The sequence below is a fragment of the Hemicordylus capensis genome, chromosome 8 (genome assembly GCF_027244095.1).
Source record: "Hemicordylus capensis ecotype Gifberg chromosome 8, rHemCap1.1.pri, whole genome shotgun sequence".
NCBI lineage: Eukaryota > Metazoa > Chordata > Lepidosauria > Squamata > Cordylidae > Hemicordylus > Hemicordylus capensis.
In genome coordinates, this window is record NC_069664.1 from 8,459,709 (window position 1) to 8,480,662 (window position 20,954).

The window sequence follows — 20,954 nt, forward strand, 5'->3', positions numbered from 1 at the left end:
AACCTTGGAGAAGCCACTGCCAGTCTGTGTAGACGATACTGAGCTAGATGGACCAAGGCAGGGTCTGACTCGGTAGAAGGCAGACTCCTATATTCGTCCTATTTGTATCCTCCGCAGCCAAAGTGGGGTTGTGGTGGTGGAGGAGGAGTCCCTCACTGAAAGGGGAAAAAAGAAAGGAAAATGAAATCATCCGTGCAGACTCAAAGCACAGGCCTTTTCTCCTGCCGAGAGAGAGAGAGAGAGAGAGAGGCCACTCTGGCCAAGTGCACATTTTTACAGCATGACAAGAGAGAGGCTGGAAAGAGGCAACGCAGCCTCCAACCGGGCTCTCTTAAGGCTTCCTCAGCAGGGCTTGTCTGGTGGAGGACTCCCCAGGGCACTGCTGGTTTCCTTTCGCCAAAGATGACAAAACATCCTCTTCCCTCTGACCAGCCGCTTTGCTCTCGTCGGAGAGATACCCCAGGCCCGTCCCTCCCTGCCTTGGCTCGTCCCCCTTCCTTCCGCAGAACTCCTTCCCCGGCCCTCCTTCGCCGTCTTGCTGTTTCTTAAGACGCAAGGAGTGGAGAACTTTGCTGCTGGAAAGGTAGGCTGTAACCAGGGAAGGAAATCTCAGGGTGTTTGGCTTGTGCTTTAGAGGGAACCCAGCAGCAGTAAATTAGGCTGCTATTGAAAGCGGGAGGAAAGCTATCCTGCTGCTGATCCTACTGGCCGCAAGCATTGCTGAGGGGCTGTCTTGTCCCTTAACCCAGAGTCCCCACATATTGTTGAACTACAACTCCCATCATCCCCGCCACTGTAGCAGGGGACGATGGGAGTTGTAGTTCAACAATATCTAGGGACCCATGGCTGGAAACTCCTGCCTTAAACTGCCAGCTAGAGGACTGGCCCGCTTTCTAGATAAATGGACCGTCTGTTTCAGTCTGCTGGGTGGAGATCCTACCTACTTGGAGCATTGAGTGGCCAAATGATCTCTGCTCAGTTTCACTCCTGGTCAGCCTCTGAGATTCCTTCTGGAGAAAGGGAGGTGGAGGCATCACTGCTAAGTACCCATAAAAGTATTGCCCTCCCAGCATTGCGGTCTCCATGAAATGTGATTAGCTGGAGGTGATGTCCAGCAGCAATGGAAAATGCTTGTTGGGAAAAAAGCCCCCCACCCAACATTGGGGAGACCAGAGAAAGGATCTGCAGCAGGATTGGAACGGAGGTCCCGGGACTTCTGAGGCTCGCGGGTGAGGATTTGCATTCTCCACTCAAGGCTGCTTTGGGAGAGGAAACTGGAGAGAGAGAAAATATATTATCAACACTTCTGTTGCCAGCTCCCAATTGGCTAGGAGAAAGCAAGAGGCAGTTCCCCCTTTCCTACCGAAACGTCCATGAGAGTGGGCAAGTCCACTGTGGGCTGAGTGGAAAGAGGAGAGGGCTGGCTGTGAGAAATAATGACTCGTTACCCATAATTGAGGTCAAGAATTATGGTAATGGGCAGATCACAAGTGGGGAGTGATTGAAGGTCTATATCTCTCTACCTTCTGGCTAGCATCCCAGAGACCAGATTGCCACCACAGCAGGGTCTGTGCTTTCATCTCTGTTAATACCTGAACCAACTGGGGTGGGAGCAGGGTGGATACTCACTGTGATTTGTGACAAGGTCTACACCCCCAGAAATGGAAGATCCTCCTTCCTTCCTTCCTTCCTTCCTTCCTTTCCATTTCTGTCCCGCTCTTCCTCCAAGGTGCCCAGAGCGTACATGGTTATGTTTATCCTTACAACAACCCTGTGAGGTAGGTTAGGCTGAGAGATAAGTGGCTGACCCAAAGTCACCCAGTGAGCTTCATGGCCGAATGGGGATTTGAACTCGGGTCTTCCGGATCCTAGTCTACTACTCTAACCATGTGATAGCACTGCAGGACTTTCAGCTTTCCGGGTGTGCTCATGCTTTTCTTGTCCTGGCCACCAGGCCTGCAGTAGCCAAATTTGCAGGGGTGTTTTTGAAAGTTGTCCAAAAGTTCTAAACACACATACACAAAAACCCTACTATAAAATGTTATTGAAGATGTCAGAGGAATGGACATGAAAATTGGCAGGAATGTCCTCCAAAGATTACTCCATAGAGAGAGTTCAACCATTTGTTTATTATTACCCTAACCTTTTGCTCAGTGCAAAAATGACTGCAATTTTACCCTAATTTCTTTTGTGGAGGGATGAAGAAGATGTGATAACACAGAGAAAGCTGGAAGTGCATCAATCTTATCACCTATTTCCCATCTCTAGGGAGGTGAAGGCAAAGGTAAAGTTGTGCCGTTGAGTCGGTGTCGACCCCTGGCAACCACAGAGCCGTGTGGTTTTCTTGGGTAGAATACAGGAAGGGAGACATTGTCAAAAATCAGCGTCTGTCCCCTGAGATTATACTGATGGCCAAAATATGTGGGCCTGGCTCCTAAACATGGAGTGACTGTAGGACTGCTCAACTTTGGCACAGCTGTAGAAATTGGCCTACAATTCCTATAAGCCCTGGCTATTGGCCACTGTAGCTGGGGATTGTGGGAGTTGTAGTTCATAAACAGCTGGGGGGGGCCTAATTTGAGCAGGCCTGCATAGGTCAATGGGACAGCATTTGTACAGCATAGAGGAACTCCCAGGTTTCCCAGGCCAGACAGGGCTGGAGAACAGCCTCTATCTGGAACCTGAAAGAGGAGATGCAAGGCAGTGTAGACCAGGGTTTCTCAACGTGTGGGTCCCCAGATGTTATTGGACTTCCACTCCCATAATCCCCAGCCCCAGTGGCCTTGGTTGGGAATTATGGGAGTTGAAATCCAATTACATCTGGGGACCCACATGTTGAGAATCCTTGGTGTAGACAATACTGCACTAGATGGGCAAGAGTATGAGCTCAGCTTTCTGTGCTCTTGTAGCATCTTTTTAAGAACATAGGAACATAGGAAGCTGCCATATACTGAGTCAGACCATTGGTCCATCTAGCTCAGTATTGTCTTCACAGATTGGCAGCGGCTTCTCCAAGGCTGCAGGCAGCAGTCTCTCTCAGCCCTGTCTTGGAGATGCTGCCAGGGAGGGAACTTGGAACCTAGATGCTCTTCCCAGAGCAGCTCCATCCCCTAAAGGGAATATTTGACAGTGCTCACACTTCTAGTCTCCCATTCAAATACAAACCAGGGCAGACCCTGCTTAGCTAAGGGGACAAGTCATGCTTTCCACCTCTCCTTGCCATTTACCAGGTGGCTACCTGAAGAAAGCCCTGATGATGGTTGTTGGGACTAGTTATATACCGAGCGGCATATTGGTTTGCTTTTTTAAAAAATTAGGTGTGAAGTTATAATGTATAATAAGCACAGAAGTCTCTCACGGTAAAGGTAAAGTTGTGCCATCGAGTCGGTGTCGACTCCTGGCAATGACAGAGCCCTGTGGTTGTCTTTGGTAGAATACAGGAGGGGTTGACCATTGCCTCCTCCTGCGCAGTATGAGGTGATGCCTTTCAGCACCTTTCTGTATCGCTGCTGCCCGATATAGGTGTTTCCTATAATTCCTATTATTATAATTTCCTATAATTATCTCCTATAATTTCCTAATCCTACAGAGCTTGAACCTCATGTGGTTGTTTACCCAGAAGAGCAGTCTGGATTGTCAACCACAAAGCAGGGAGGATACACCTTGTAACCGAAAACAAGAAGAAGGGTCATAAAATCAATTCTAGTCCAATATTAAGTTATGTAACAAACTGCTAGAATAGCAAGAGCAGCACAGCATTTCCATTTAAGAGCGAAGGGCTTGGCATATCTGCTGACACCCAGTAGGGGGAAAGTACCAGGACTGAATCCCTGCAACACTACACCACTAGTTCATTAGCCTCTTTTATACCCCAAGCTGTTTAATCCAAGAGTTCTCAAATGTGGGGCCTCATAAATTGTCGTACTACAACTTCCATCATCCACAGCGGCCTTTTGCCATTGTGGCTGTGCATGATGGGAATTTTTAGTCTGACAATATCTAGGGACCCACGTTTGAGATCTCCTGGATTAAACGGCTTGGGATATAAAGGAGGCTAAATGGAATTACAAATGACATAGTAAGTAAATAATAAGTTTATTGTTGTGACCACAGGTTATAACACAGAGGAAAATACAAAATAATGAAAAGTTACATCAATCAGGTTGATCTAAAACCTATGCTACATGTACATTTCTTTCTGAGTTTAAAAGAAAGCATAGCAAAGGCGGCAACTTGGCAGCTGACATTAGGAATTGCGTCCGCAAAAAAACGTTCTACATCTAACCCCTTAAGTTTAGTTATCAACAGTGTTTCCCCCCCTGATCACCTCGTAAAAAGGACAAAAAAGAACATAGTGGATGATGTCCTCCACTTCACCACCACCACAAGCATGGAGGCGCTGTTCCCCTGGGAATTTGTGAACTCTCCCTTCAAGATATGCTTGCTGAGGGCATAGTCTAGAAATCCAAAGTTGTAAAAGCCTTCCTCAGTAGTGCACTGGCAATATTAACCCGATCCTGCCACCTCATGGCATAGCGCGGAAGTAACTTGACTAGCAAGCCAGAGGTTGCTGGTTCGAAATCCCCGCTGGTATGTTTCCCAGACTACGGGAAATACCTCTATTGGGCAGCAGCGATCTAGGAAGATGCTGAAAGGCATCATCTCATACTGCGCGGGAGGAGGCCATGGTCAACCCCTCCTGGATTCTACCAAAGAAAACCACAGGGCTCTGTGGTTGCCGGGAGTCAACACCGACTTGACAGCACACTTTACTTAGACTCTGTCCACAACAACAACAAATATTTATATACCGCTTTTCAACAAAAGTTTCCAAAGTGGTTTACATAGAGAAATAACAAATAACATAACATAATATAACATAACAAACATAACATAACTAACATATAAGAAAGAAAGAAAGAAAGAAAGAAAGAAAGAAAGAAAGAAAGAAAGAAAGAAAGATGGATCCCTGTCCCCAAAGGGCTCACAGTCTAAAAAGAAATGTAAGATAGACCCCAGCAACAGCCACTGGAGGTACTGTGCTGTGGATGGATAGGGCCAATTGATAGGAGCCAGCGTGGTGTAGTGGTTAGAGTGCTGGACTAGGACCAGGGAGACCCGAGTTCAAATCTCCATTCAGCCATGAAACTCACTGGGTGACTCTGGGCCAGTCACTTCTCTCTCAGCCTAACCTACTTTACAGGGTTGTTGTGAAAGAGAAACTCAAGTATGTAGTACACCGCTCTGGGCTCCTGGGAGGAAGAGCAGGATATAAATGTAAATAATAATAATAATAATAATAATAATAATAATAATAATAATAATAATAATAAATTAATTACTCTCTCCTTGCTAAATAAAGAGAAGCACCATGTTAAAAAGGTGCCTCGTTGCCCAGTTAGCCGGGATTAACAAGTTGTGACTTCACATTATGAACTCCAGGCTGAGTCATAGTAGCCCTCACTGCCCTCCTAAATGCATGCTGGGGAGCCACATGCCCTCGCCTCTTGCCTGTGGGCTTCTCAGAGGCATCTAGTGGGCCACTGTGGGAAACAGGATGCTGGACTAAATGGGCCTTCTTGGGCCTGATCCAGCAGGGCTGCTCTGATGTTCTTATGAGGCTAGGCGTACTTTTCTGCAGAGGCTGTTCCAGGGCTGCACAACCTTGGCCCTCCTGCAGATGTTGGACTACAACTCCCATCATCCTTGACTACCGGCCATTGTGGCTGGGGATGATGGGGGCTGTAGTCCTAGAACAGCTGGAGAGCCAGGGTTGTGTAGTCCTGGCTGCCCCAATTGTATTTATCTGTTCTCAGGCAGTGGGGCACAGAAACGGCCTATATCAGATGCATCCTTTTAGCCCAGGGGTCCTCAATTTCAGGTTCCCACTCCAGCTGTTCTTGGGGTACAGCTCCCATCAACCCCAGCCACAGTGAATGATGGCCATTGTGGTGGGGAATGATGGGAGTTGTCGTCCAACAACAGCTGGGGACCCAAGGTTGATAACCCTTGTGTTAGCCCTTTCAGGGCCTGTCAAGACAATTGGGTCTAGAGTAGGGCTTTCCAACTGTGGCCCTCCTGAAGATGCTGGCCTACAACTCCCTCCCTGGCTACCGGCCATTGTGGCAGGGGATGATAGGAGCTGTAGTCCAACAACAAATGGTGGGCAGCAGCAGCTTGAGACCCCTTGGCCAACACCCATAGAGCTCTTACAGTCATGGAGCCCAGTGGCAGAGCATCTGCTTTGCAAGCAGAACTCGGTCCCAGATTCAAACCCTGGTAGCATCTCTAGGTGAGCCTGGGAAAGACTGAAGCCTTGGAGAGCTGCTGCCAGTAGGGGTGTGCACGGAACTGGCTGGTCTGGTCCGGTCCGAGTCCGAACTGGGACCTGAACCGGACCGGGCCAGTTCGGTCTGGCGCCCCCTCAACCCCCCCCAGTTCAGTTCGGTCGAGGGAGGGGTCATGATCTTTACCCCCTCTGGGTTAAACCTCCGTGGACACCCCCCCACCTCAGACAGGGGGTAAGTGTAAAAAAAATCCCGCCTCGGAGGGGGTAAGTGTCAAAAAACCAACCCCCAAAAAGAACCACCTCGCAAACCCCTAGTGGGGCCGAACCGAACAGTGGGTGGTTCGGTTCGACCCCGAACAGTCGAACCGGTCAGTGTCGACAATGCCAAGCTAGACGGACCAAGGGCTCTGACTCAGCAGAAGGCGGCTTGGTGTGTGCATCTGCTCCCAATGCCAGCCCCTTTGGAAGCGGGTGTCATCCTTTTTTTGCTGCAAATCCAACCACTCAAAGAGCGAGTTGGTGGCCTGCCGCGTGGTTCTCTTTAAGGTGAAGGGCCTGGCTTTGTAAGACAGGCTGCTGAGAGGGGGAGAAAATGTGCCCTTGTGGCTTGGCAGAACGCCCTGTTTCTTGATGCAAAAGTCCTTCCCTGGGAGAAATGATGGCATTCTTTGGACGCCAGCAGAACACTGCAGCGGCTTCAGGAGCCAAAGAGCCCTCGATCCTCTCCCCCTGCAGTATACTTGAGAAGAAATGGACTTGAACAACGTCCCTGTTTCTTCCGTCTGGTTATGGACTGAGTTGCTGGCCAGAGTGTTAGTGCGAGAGGGTCACAACGCTTTTGCCTGCAGGGGAAAAACGGGAGCCACATTTAGAGCTGCTAACAATCAAAATCGCGGCTGGGAGATTCTAAAGCCGGAGGAGTCTCTGTCCCGCCCCCATCCTGCTGGGCCAAATTAAACATCTTACTCTGTCCCACCCAAACATGGGAACCTTGCCAGTCTGGGGCCACTGGTTGCTTGCCTTTTCCATATGTCACGCTGGGGTTTAAAATCCTGCCAGAGTGCACTGTCCAAAGTCAGGGAATAAATCCGGGGTTCTCCTACTTGGAGCCACCTAATGGTGTAGCGGGGAAATGACTTGCCTAGGGAGCAAGAGGTTGCCGGTTCGAATCCCCACTGGGATGTTTCCCAGACTATGGGAAACACCTTCCTATATTGGGCAGCAGCAATATAGGAAGATGCTGAAAGGCATCATCATCTCATACTGCGCGGGCGGAGGCCATGGTCAACCCCTCCTGTATTCTACCAAAGACAACCACAGGGCTCTGTGGGCACCAGGAGTCGGCACTGACTCATAGGAACATAGGAAGTTGCCATATACTGAGTCAGACCCTTGGTCCATCTAGCTCAATATTGTCTTCACAGACTGGCAGCGGCTTCTCCAAGGTTGCAGGCAGGACCCTCTCACAGCCCTGTCTTGGAGAAGCCAAGAAGGCATCCAGTCAAATAGTTCTGGTCTGTAAAGAAGCATCGGCACCCCCAAAGCAACAGTGTGCCCACCCATCCATTAGCCCAGGGTTCCCAACTGGTGGTACTCCAGATGTTGCTAAACTACAACTCCCATCATCCCCAGCTGCAATTTTATTCTGTAGCTGGGGATGATGGGAGTTGTAGTTCAGCAATATCTAGAATGACACTGGTTGGGAACTCTGCACTAGCCCCAGCTAGTTAACTGAGCAAAGAAAGAGGTGCCTTTTAAAAGTGTGATTCTCTTTATTGAGCAGGAGGAGAGCAACTGGCCCTATCCAGCCCCAGCACAGCATCCCTCCAGTGGCTGCTGGTGGTGTCTCTTTTTTTAGATTGTGAACCTTTTGGGGACAGGAAGCCCTTTTATAGATATAGATATAGACCGCTTTGGAACTTTGGTTGAAAAGCGGTATATAAATATTCATTGTATTTGTAGTTGCAAAACTCTCCTTTGGCAGCCACGTTAAAAATGTCCTTTAGTCTCCTTTCAAGAAAGTGGATTGTGTCTCATAGCTAGTAGCCACCAGTCATCAAAAGAGAGGATACTGGCAACAACAGTTCTCAATATTCTTGTTCCAGTCCTCCTTGGCTCCTGGCTACTCTACTGTTTCTCACCTCCCCAAGTGGGGCGCTTTTTGTGTGACAGGCCAAAATTCAACAGATAATGTTTTCCCCATTTTTGCAGCTGTACGCCAGGGAAACCTTCACCTTGTGAATTCCTGCCTGTCATGCAGAAAGAAACAAGGACTCTGCTAGGAAAATGAGTTGGACAATTCTTCCAGAAACTTAAGCAAATACATGGAAATAATGCAAATTTCCCAGTACAAAACAAATACAGTTGTTTGCCTTTTCCAGCAAGAAAGATTAACTTCAGGAGACAAAGAGAGATTGTGTGTTAATGTGTAGAGTGGCTCACATCTCACACTTGAAGTACACAAGGAGTCCTTGTATGCACACACTTCATCACAACTGGTCTGTGGCACATTATTCCCAAGTAGGGTTCGTTAGTTTGTTTTGATTATTGATGCAGCCGCTCAAATGGAGGAGAAATTTGTGAATAAGAGTTGCCAACTTTTTAACTCCGCCTTTTTTCTGTGCCTCCAACTACCTGACCCACAGAAATTTAGCTACTGGTCATTTTCCTAGCTTGAAGATTAAAAATGGAAAAAGCTTCACCCGCTTAATTTTTTATCTCCTAAGCAGTTGTTAAAGCCACCTAATGGCGCAGCTGGGAAGAAACTTGCCTAGAGAGCAAGAGGTTGCGGATTCGAATCCCCACTGGTATGTTTCCCAGACTATGGGAAACATCTCTATTGGGTAGCAGTGATATAGGAAGATGCTGAAAGGCATCATCTCATCTGCATGGGAGGAGGCAATGGTAAATGCCTCCTGTAAACCCCAAAGACAACCACAGGGCTCTGTGGGTGCCAGGAATCGACACCGACTAGATGGCACAACTTTACTTTACTTAAGCAGCTGTTAAAGGCACTGGAGCAGAGTCGGTTTTTTAAAACGGCACCTCTGTTTCCAATTGGGAGGAAACCCGCAATCCCCACCTTAGAATTGCTTTTTAGAAGAGTTCCACTCAATGCCTTTGATAGCTGTCTAGCAGGCAGAAATTCAGCAGGTGAAGTTTTTTCCAGGAGTGTAGTTAGGGGAGAGGAGGCCCGTGTTCGCCCCTCTAGGGAGATAATGAAGAAAGTAGGGAAGGGTGGATCCGGGGGGCCTTCAGGAGCTGGGGCCCTGGATTCTTTGAACCCATCCGCTCAATTATAGCTACACCCCTGGTTTCCTACCTGGCATGGAGATGAGGAGGCAGGGAAAGTTTTGTTGCTTCATTTCCCTGCACTGTTGAGTCCGGCCAGGAAGACCGCCCCGCCCCCGCCACAAAAAAGCAAAGCTAGAGGAATAGAATTACAGGGTTGCCAACTTTTAAATGGCTCCTACACAGCTGCCTTTAACAGCAGCCCGTTGAGCAGAAAGGCGAGGCTTTCCCCATCGCTTTACCCCATGCCTGAACAAAAAGATGCATCAGCTAATAATTTCTGTGCGCCGGGCTATTGTTGGAAGCACAGGCGCAGGACCAAACCCAAGAAGTTGGCAACCCTCGTAGTTTCCCAAGTTTTGTCTCCCTTTTGCGCTTCTGGGAGGCCGGTAAGCGGGAGGAGGAGACTGGACTCCGCCCTTCTGTACCTGCCGCTCCGTCTCGTCCCTCCCCTCCCGGAGCTGGGTGAGCGCCTTCATCCTTCCTGGGCTCCGCGCCCAGGTCCCGGGCTGGCAGCGTCCTTCCCCCGGCCTGAGCAGCGGCCCGCCGAAGGCAGCAGCTGCAGCAGTGAGGATGGGAGGGTTCCAGAGCCGGAGCGGGCAGTCCCCTCCCTCCGGGGCAAAGGCAGAGCTGAGTCCCCCCAGCAGCGGACCAGAAGGGCCCCGGTAAGTGGGGCGGGGGTGGGTTGCTGCTGGTAGGGTTCCAAGAGAGATAGGGTGGTGGCCGGCGCGGTGGGGTTATTATCCTCCAGGGGTAAGGTCGGAGCGCCTACCTCTCTTCTCCCTTGCCCCGACTCTGCTCTCTGATGATTCCTTATAGGAGTTCTCAAACTGGGGCCCCCCAGATCGACGTTGGACTACAGCTCCCATCATTCCCGGCCACACTGGGGGTTTGGCCATTGTGGCAGGGGATGATGGGGGCTGCAGTCCCAACAACATCGAGGGACAGAGGAGGGCCCCGGTTGGAAAACCCCTCTCGTTTGAAAAGAAAATATTTTTTTGCCTTTTCCTGGATTTGGCTGTTGGAATCGTGTTGTAACACAGATGTCGGTTTCTGCTTGTTGTCTATGCAGGTTATCTCATTGTGATGGGGGGGGGGGGAAGCAGGGCGTCAGTGGACACTTGAAGGGCCCCCCCCCAATATTTTGCAAGTGGCTTCAGTTGGGAGATCTCCGGATTCTGGTAGAGAACAAAGTAGATCCCCTCAGCTTGGAATTTGCTCATGCCTACTCTAACACAGGAAGGCCATTGTGGCAGGGGGTGATGGGAGATGTAGTCCAAGAACCTCTGAGGACCCAAGACTGAGACCCTTTGGGCCACTGAGACTCAGAGGCTATCGGGAAGGAGACGTTTCAGGTCTGGAATCTGGCAGCCAATGAATGCACGCTGTGGCTAAAACTGGAGTTATTGATGGGTGGCTTGGGTTTCCGTGGCTCGTGCTCTGCAATCTTATCATCCGCTCTGCCCCTGTTAATGTGTAATCCTGTGCTGTGAGTTTCCACCCCATTGTTGTTTGTGTAAGCCAGGGTTTGCACAACTTCGGCCCTCCAGCTGTTTTTGGACAACAGCTCTCAAGGATTATGGGAGTTGTAGTCCAATCTGCAGGAGGATCAAAATTGTGCAGCCCTGGACCCATGACTTTCTTGGCCCATTTCATGCGTCTGGGGGCTCCAGAAGCATTGAATGGGTACTGTAGAGTACAAAGGCTCATGCCACAGTGAACCAACAAATAATTTTGTGGCATCTTAAAGCCCAACAGACTTATTGTGGCAGGAGTTTGTATTGCAATAAATCTGTTAGTCCCAATAGTGCCACTTAGTTGTCTTTCCTGCATCACATTAGCAGCCCTCTGGAATTTGTCACAATATTTGTTTTATCTATTTAAAATGCCTCAAACCATTCAAATGATGTCGAGCTGGCGATAAAAATATATTTCTGCATGAAAACCCAGACAATTGGGGAGACCTGGAAAAATAACAAAGGGTTCACCTGGCACCCCAAATCCAGTGGTGACACTGGGTGAATGCAGAGATGGTGCCAGGCAGCCCTCTTTGGGAAGCGATGACCACAGACTAGCTGCCAGGTCTTCACCCACATCGCATCAAATGGTCAGGCTGGGTCACTGGGAGGAGAGCGGGTCTTGTGGTAGCAAGCATGACTTTGTCCCCTTTGCTAAGCAGGATCTGCCCTGGTTTGCATTTGAATGGGAGACTTGATGTGTGAGCACTGTAAGATATTCCCCTTAGGGAATGAGGTAGAGCAGGGAAGAGCATCTAGGTTCCAAGTTCCCTCCCTGGCAGCATCTCCAAGATAGGTCTGGGAGAGACTCCTGCCTGCAACCTTGGAGAAGCCACTGCCAGTCTGTGTAGACAATACTGAGCTAGATGGACCGATGGTCTGACTCTGTATATGGCAGCTTCCTATGTCCCTATGGGGTTCTTGGCATCCTGGGCCAAGTTTGATTTTGGCCCTCAGCTTTAACTTGAGCCATGCAGGCTGCCCTTTTGCGAGGTGGAATCATCAGTCCGCATGGATGACTTGCAAACGACTAGCCCACAGTGGCTTGAGGATCCAGTGGGAGAGAGTTCCCAGTCTATCCAAAGCCTAACACTTCAGAGATGAGAAGATGCTGCTTTCAGTTTGGAAATCCAGCCTATTTCTTGCAGGAAAGGAATGCTGAGGCAAGGAATTCATCTTCAAGAGAGCGGGTGCAGCTTAGGAGCCTGGCTGCTGAGAGTATACACATAAGACTGAGTATTTTGGGGTGCAGGTTGTGCAGGCCCTCTGCTTATAAAAGTCCCAAAGGCATCTGGATTGCCGGGGTCTTTTGTCAGACGGCCCAAAAGTGCAGGATGCCATAAGGCATTCTTATACTACTGGGCAGGACTTCAGGGGTGCCATAGAAAGGGGGGGGAGAGAGAGAGAGAATAACAGGCAGGGCTGTATGCTGGCTCCCAAGAATTGGTGGCTACTGGGTGGCCCAGCCCTGTCAGAACTTTAGCAACTCTGTGCACCCCAGTTCTGGACCGTGAGCTTTCACAGGCGAGATGAGGTCAGCTGAACAGTGGAAGAAAAACTAGTTTTGCAAGGTGAGATGGAAAGATAAGGTGACACATCCTCTTGTTGTTGTATTTTTAAAACCTGGCTCTGCTCCCACCACTCTGACAGTTACCTGGCACCTAAATCTTGAGCAGGTGTGGTTTTCCCTATTACATCATCTCTACCCCAGGAAAAACCCGATGCTAAATTTCTGCCTGTTGGGCAGCTGTTAAAGGCATGGGAACCCTGCCGGGGAAAAATAAGTTGGCAGCGCCATTGTTCCTGTGTGCTTCCTGGGTTCACCCCAGTAATACTTGCCTAACCTGTAGATTTGTAAATAAATAGATGACGATGATGACCTCTCAGACTGCCAGTTCTTAGTCTTATAGGACACAAGTCCTGTAAATACTTCTGCCAACTCCCTACAACAGCACAGAAGATCTTGCAGTGCTTGGAAACTTCTGGTGAGATCAACCACTATTAGATATTTGGTGTAAACAGTTCTACAATGGAGAGGAATTGTTTCCTTCTGGGGCATCCTGTCCTTAAAGCCAGGAGATTCATTTTGCATGCAGAAGGTCCCAGGTTCAATCCCTGGCAGCATCTCCAAGTAGGGCTGGGAGAGACTCCTGCCTGTAACTTTGGAGAGCCGCTGCCAGTCAGTGTGGACAGTACTGAGCTAGATAGACCAATGGTCTGACTCAGTATATGGCAGCATCCTATGTTCCTAAGAAATAGGCGATGGGGCCATAATTCAGAAGTACAGTTACAATTATTATTATTTTTTAACATTTTATATCCCGCTCTTCCTCCAAGGAGCCCAGAGCGGAGTACTACATACTTAAGTTTCTCCTCACAACAACCCTGTGAAGTAGGTTAGGCTGAGAGAGAAGTGACTGGCCCAGAGTCACCCAGCAAGTCTCATGGCTGAATGGGGATTTGAACTCGGGTCGTCCTTCCCTTTTCTTGCGCAGGAGAGAATGTCTTGTGGCCGTGAGCAGGAATTGTCTCCCTTGAGAGTCTGCCTTGGTTTGCATTTGGATGGGTGACTACACTGAGTGCTAAATGATATTCCCTATAAGGGAGGGAGCCATAGCTTGAGTGGAAAAGCTATTTTGTTTGCCCAGGTTCCTGGCATCTCCAGGTAGGGCTGGGAAAGACTTGTGCCTGAAACCTTGGAGAGCTGCTGCCAGTCAGAGTAGATGGTACTGTGCTCGATGGACTAAGGGTCTGACTCTGTATATGGCAGCTCCCTATGTTCTTAGTATTACTTCTGTGATGGCTGCTGCAACCAGAAATAGCAGCCATTGATAGATTTTTCCACCTCCATTAATTCTCCTTTTCTCCTTTTTAAAGTCTTCTAAATTAGTGGCCTTTAAAAAGGAGAAAGGGGGAATTAATGGAGGTGGAAAAATCTATCAGTGGCTGCTATTTCTGGCTGCAGCAGCCATCACAGACTATGGGAAACACCTCTATCAACTTTTCTTTAAATTAGTGACCACCACCGCATCCTGTGAGAAATTCCATAGATGATGCAATTTGCAGATGTAATTGAAAAACAAAGAACGCTTCTTGCTTCAGAAGCAAGATTTCTAAATCCCTATACATATTTTAATCAATAAGAATAATTGACAACAACTCATCGACTAGGATTTCTTTAACTGGGCGACATCTTTGGTCTGAATGTAGTGTTCTCTCCTCCTTGCAATCCAGGAACTGCTTCTTCACTGATCCTCCTCCTCTCTGGCCTTGAAGGAATGTTAATTAGGTACAGAAATTTCTCTTAGTGGTATCTGGAAGCATAAAGGACCCATCCTCTGAGGGCGATGGATGGTTGGATGCAATCTGTCTCTCATGGCTTCCACTGAATAGCATTCTTCCTTCTCCTACTTTATTTGGTCCTCTTATTTTAGTGATGACTCTCATTGGCTGTCTCCTAGCAACCAGATGCTGGTGACAATGGGTGTACAGAGGAAAGGAATTCCATTTTCCTTCATCAGTGGCTCCCTCACAGGGCAAAGCTCTTAAACTGGAATGTGGTGATTTGAGCAATGCACAGCTCTGGCAGCTGAAGCAAGATGCTTGAACCCGCTGTCATTTCAGCTGTGACGTAAAGGCCACTTCTGGCATGATCAATGCATTATGTAAAACCTCTCCAGCTTAGGTTTAATATGGTGATTACTCATCTGTTTCTAAACAGAACCTTAATTTGAAATGTACACAGTGTAGCTAGCTGAGTCATGCTGGAGGCTGCAGTTCATATACAGGGCAGTGTACAGTATATGCTGCATTAAAACAGAGATCTCCGTTGCATCTTCCAGAATAAATTGTGCAGATTTGTGTGTGCCTGGTATATATATATACCAGGCAATAAAAGAAAGCTACTCACTGGTCGCCTTTTTCAGATGTGCAGAATTTGCTATCAATAAGTTTCCATTTATTGCTTTCCATCAACCACCTAATCTCCACAGACTATTAATAAGAGCAGCAATCCTGGATCCCCACCATTGTCAAACCACCGATCAGCAATCCTGGATCACACTGTTGTCAATCCAGCTTCTGCATTACCTGCATTTGCCCGAGGGGGTGGAGAGCTGGTCTTATGTTAAAGTTGTGCCATCGGGTTGGTGTCGACTCCTGGTGCCCACAGAGCCCTGTGGTTGTCTTTGGTAGAATACAGGAGGGGTTGACCATTGCTGCCTCTGGCGCAGTATGAGATGATACCTTTCAGCACCTTCCTATATTGCTGCTGCCTGATATAGGCGTTTCCCATAGTCTGGGAAACATACCAGCGGGGATTCAAACTGTCAACCTTTGGCTTACTAAACAAGTCATTTCCCCACTGCACCATTAGGTGGCTTGGTGTCTCCCTTACGCTTCCTTTTATTTTATTTTATTTTATTTATAAGCTGCCTAACACCTAAATCTTAAGGAAGTGTGCATGGCTTTAAAAAAATTAAATAGAGAAAAAAATCATTAAAACAAATTTAAAATCATCGAATTGTAAAAACAGTTTTAACAAAACCATTTTAAAAAAAAGTTTTGCCAAAAGGCCTGAGCAAACAGATGTGTCTGAAGTGGTTTTTTGGTTGGTTTGTTTTTTTAAAGGTAGCCATTGATGGCGAAGCTCTTCTTTTGAGAGGGAGCACGTTCCAAAGCTCTGGGGCAGCCACAAAGAAGGCCTGTTTTAGACTGTAAGCTCTTTGGGGACAGGGGACCCCCTTCTTATTTCCCCCCCCCTATGGAAACGGCTTTGAGAATTGTTTGTTGGAAAGTGGTGTACAAATAATAGTAGTAAGCGATGCCTGTGTCCAGAGCTGGCGGAAATGTTCCAGGGGCTGAGAACGGTACAAGCTTCCTGTGTTCATTTGTGCACAGGATTGCAGCCGCCACCGCAGCTTCTCCTTTCTGAATCTCTTGACTGTAGCTGTCAGTGCCGTGGGACAGCCAAGCCGGCTTCTCCTCCTCCTCCTCCTCCGTTCACAGGCCGACTTCCTCACCGCCACGCTGGCTGGGGCCTCTTCCCACTTCTCCTCGTTCCTTAGCAACAACAGCGAAAAATGCTGTGTAACTAGGGCTACAACCAAACTCTGTGCTGAAAGATGGGTGTGTGTCCAGCCCTCCTGCCCGTGGGCAAGGATGGAGCCAGGGCTGCAGAGCGGAGGAGAAGTTGTTTTCTGTGGCTCCAGCTTTCTGTTTGCTCTTCTGGCTTTCGGAAGGGGTGTGCCCCACTCCTGGCTGTTCCAGCCTCGCAAAAGCCATCCCAAAGCTCCCCCTAGCGCAGGGTTGCACAACTCTGGCCTTCCAGCGGTTGTTGAGCTACAACCCCCATGTTCCCTGATTACTGGGCATGGAGACTGGGGATGATAGGAGTTGTAGTTGTGCAGCTCTGCCACAGGGAGTCTTGCCTTTAGAAGAGCTCCTAATAGAAATGATAGCATTGATAGCAACAGAACATAGGAAGCTGCCATATACTGAGTCAGACCCTTGGTCCATCTAGCTCAGTATTGTCTTCACAGACTGGCAGTGGCTTCTCCAAGCTTGCAGGCAGGAGTCTCTCTCAGCCTTATCTTGGAGATGCTGCCAGGGAGGGAACTTGGAACCTTCTGCTCTTCCCAGAGTGGCTCCATCCCTTAAGGGGAATCTCTTCCAGTGCTCACACTTCTAGTCTCCCATTCATATGCAGCCGGGGCAGACCCTGCTTAGCTAAGGTGACAAGTCATGCTTGCTACCACAAGACCAGCTCTCCTCTCTAACAGAACAGTGGGGGCAACCTGGGCAGAGGCGCTCTTATCCCTAGACTTCTGGGCTGAAGTTCAAGGGCCTCCACAGCCCCTGGGCCCCCCAAATCCTCTTTAGTCTGTCCCCAGGTGGAGTGGTCACCTGGCCGAGCATGATGATGCTTAATTTGCATGGAGGGCCCCTCCAAAGGTCTTTAGGTCCGGGCTCCAACCTTACCTAGGTGCACCTCTGAACCTGGGTGATCTTCCTAAATGTGTTAGAGTGGCAGGATCCTTAGCATCACTGCTCCTGCTCTCCTTTTTCAAGAGCGACATGATTGCGTTCTGAGTACGCTTCTTCAGAGGCCAGACTTCTAAGTATACAACCCCGGGGTTCCGGGTTAGGCTAGGCTGGAAATGCAGCCTTGCACCACCAAATACAGGGAGGGTCTTGTGGTAGTGAGCATGAATTGCCGCCTTTGCTGAGCAGGGTCTGCCCTGGTTTGCATTTGGATGGGCGACTACATGTGAGTGCTTTCTCCATCCCTTAGGGGATGGAGCTATAGCTCAGTGTCAGAGCCTCTACTTGCATGCAGAATTTCCCAGGTTCATTCTCTGGCATTTTATTTATTGGTATTGGTATTGGTATTATATTTATATCCTGCTCTTCCTCCAAGGAGCCCAGAGCGGTGAACTACATACTTAAGTTTCTGTTCACAACAACCCTGTGAGGTAGATTAGGCTGAGAGAGAAATGACTGGCCCAGAGTCACCCAGCAAGTCTCATGGCTGAATGGGGATTTGAACTCGGGTCTCCCTGGTCCTAGTCCAGCACTCTAACCACTACACCATTTGCTGGAGGGCTGGGGAAGACTCCTGCCTAAGACCTTGGAGAGCCGCTGCCAGTCAGTGCAGGCAGTATTGAGCTACATGGGCCAATGTTCTGATTCGGCATAAGGTAACCTCCTCTGTTCCTACCCTCCTAGTCTAGGCCGGCTCCTTTTCAAAATCAACCCTTGCAAGGTTTGGAAGTGTATGGGGGGCAGGGAGGAGAGAAGGTTGCCCTCGGCCTCCTCTTCTCTCCTTGTGCTTTTTGCAAGCTCTGCAAGCCATGTAAGGAGAGGAACTCCTTGCAAAGTTTGCACGGGTCTTGGTCCCAAAGAGTTTCTCGGATGGCGATGGTGGAGGCGATCTTGCTGCCCTGTTGGCGACCTCGTATCGTGATGCTTGAGGCAACTGCCTCCACTTGCCTCATTCCGCCCCGGCTGGAAGGCTGATGGTTGTTCTATCTGGAAAGAACATAGCCCGATTCAGACATTATGCTGTACAAGTGTACAGATGTCTGTACACTTGTACACATGTTTGTCTGAATGACTGTACTTGGGTTCATTTGAAAAGTGAACCTGGACACGGGCCCTGGTAGAGATAGGAAGTGTACTTCTGTATCTGCGTTCAGCATAATACGGGAATGGCTGTACTGGCATACAGATCTGTACTTGTGTACACTGTACACTCGTCATACGAGTGCTGAACATGATGTGTAAATGGGCCTCATACTTGGAGCAAGAGGAGAGGAGAGCTGGTCTTGTGGCAGCAAGCATGACTTGTCCCCTTAGCTAAGCAGGGTCTGCCCTGGTTGCATATGTATGGGAGACGATGTATGAGCTAGCTCACAATACTGAGCTAGATATTTTATTTCTTTACAATATTTCTATACTGCCCAAAACTAAGTCTCTGGGCAAGTAGATAGACCAATGATCTGACTCAGTATATGACAGCTTCCTCTGTTCCATCTTAAGGTTCTCTCCTCGGCCAGCAGTGAACCGGCTGCCGGAGTGAAGGCTTCTTGTGTTCACGGCTTGAGCATCTGCCCTCCCTTGGCACAGAGAAGGACCGGAGGAATTTGGTTCCCAGCTGGCATTGGCTTGGCAAGGCAAAGACTGAAATGCAGCCAGTGACTGACGAGGTGCTTTCTGCCTAGCTGGTACTGGCCGTGCAGTGCTTCAATATGCACACGCTGCCGGAACCTTCTGCGTTCAAGATGGGGCGTAACTATCATGGAATAGGGGTGATGTCCCTGGGCCCCTGAGGGGGAGGGGGCCCCACCAACTGAGCAACGGCCTGCTCTTCACTCTCCCACCTCTCTGAAGTAGAAGGCAGATTGCTGGGAGCCGAGGGGAGCAGGTAGCATGAGCCAAGCCCACAGATTCTGGCCATTGGTACCATATCAGAGAGCCAGCGTGGTGTAGTGGTTAGAGTGCTGGACTAGGACCGGGGAGACCCGAATTCAAATCCCCATTCAGCCATGAAACTAGCTGGGTGACTCTGGGCCAGTCACTTCTCTCTCAGCCTAACCTACTTCACAGGGTTGTTGTGAGGAGAAACTCAAGTATGTAGTACTCCGCTCTGGGCTCCTTGGAGGAAGAGCGAGAGATAAATGTAAATATCGGGATGAATGCTGCTCATCATGATTTCTGGCAGCGTCTACCCCCCTAGAGGTGGAAAATAGGGGAGAGCCTTGTCGCACTTTCAGCTTTCTCAGCGTTATCACCCCTTCTTTATCCCTACCCCAAAACCAGTAGGGTGGAATTGCAGTCATTTTTGCACAGAGCAAAAAGTCAGGATTAGGTTAACAATGAACGAATTGTTGTCCTCTTTCCATAGAGTAATCTTCAGAGGGCATTCCTGCCAATTGCCATTCTTCTGATAACATGGATAACATTTTATAGTGGTTTTTGTGTTTTTAAAAAGTTGTCCAAACACCTTTACAAATATTACAGGCCCGATGGTCAGGACAATACATACCTCCCTGCCCCTGCTCTTACTGCAATAAGATCATAGTGCATAAACATGACCAAGGATAGTAATAATATATGTGAATATCACAGAGGGCGGGAAGTGGGGGGAAAGAAAAGAAAAACCCCTTAAACATAACTTAAACATAATAAGATACAACCAACGCAGGAGAAAAAGAAGTGGGGGTGAGTGGGAAGCACCTTATTCTCAAGATATATATCTTATGTTTCAAAGCATAAATAATGCATTAAAATTTGACCAAATAGCTAAACATTCCTCTTCTTTACCTTGCCGATGGAAAAAACCCAGTTCAAATGCTGACAAGGAACACACATCGGTAATCCAAAGTTGCCGTTCAGGAGTGAATTTGTCCTTCCAGTGCAGCATTAAAACCCTTTTGGCGACACCCCAAGTGCGAAGAATCCACAAGTGTTGATACAAGGCTAGATTCCATATGCTGGGGGATGTACCCCAACAAAACGTGAACGTCCTTGGCAGTTGATGACAGAATGGCAATTGCAATGTCATGTTAACAGCCTCATGAATTTCAAGCCCAAATGGTGCAATAACTGGAAAGGACCAAACCATCTGCGAAAGTGTGCCCCCGTGCAGATTGCACCTCCAACATCTAGAAATCTACTGCAGCCATCCCTTGTTGAACATTCTCTGAGTTGTCCAATAAATGCGGAATAAAAGTTTCTGCCATATTACCGCATCTTGAGATCTAAAGACCTCAAAGCCCTGCTAACTGAGCAAAGAGACACCTTTCAAAGTGGTGATTCTCTTGTATTCAGCAGGGGGAGAGCAACTGGCCCTATCCAACCCCTGCACAGCATCCCTCCAGTGGCTGTTGCTGGTATCTGCCTTATGTTTCTTTTTAGGGTGTGAGCCCTTTGGGGGCAGGAAGGGAACCATCTTATTTATGTATTATTTATTTTTCTATGTAAACCGCTTTGAGCATTTTGTTGAAGAGAAAATATTCATAGTCGTTGTAGGTAAAGAGGCATGCTTCACTGCCCTCGAAGCAACCCACCCTTGATTTAGTAAGAGAGGATATTCAAGATCATTGTTCCAAAGTTCTCGGTTATAATCGATGTCAGTCATATCAATATCTTTAAGCTTCTGAGAGAGCAAGGTTGCAGGCATAGGTGCATGTACCAGGTACCATTGAAACTCCAATAGAAGTGGAGTTTCAGAAGCCTGTTCCCTGTAACAGGGATTCCCAGATGTTGTTGACTACAACTCCCATCACCCCCCGCTGCAGTGGCCTTTGGCTGGGGTTGATGGGAGTTGTATTCAACAAATCTAGGAATACCTGTGT

General features: G+C 48.5%; 1 protein-coding gene across 2 annotated transcripts in view; it reads left to right on the plus strand.

The window, feature by feature from the left end:
* The first annotated feature begins 561 nt into the window (after positions 1-561).
* Positions 562-20,954, plus strand: part of TACC1 (transforming acidic coiled-coil containing protein 1) — an 85,766-nt gene continuing 65,373 nt past the window's right edge. Inside the window, exon 1 of one of the 2 annotated variants that reach the window (XM_053269531.1) lies at positions 562-583. Coding sequence is in view for 1 of the 2 variants with exons in the window: in XM_053269527.1 (XP_053125502.1) it covers positions 10,154-10,245 (92 nt within the window). In the remaining variant the exon portion in view is untranslated. Of the gene's footprint in view, positions 584-10,125; positions 10,246-20,954 lie in introns of those variants that run through there. The other variant, XM_053269527.1, reaches the window with a different exon arrangement.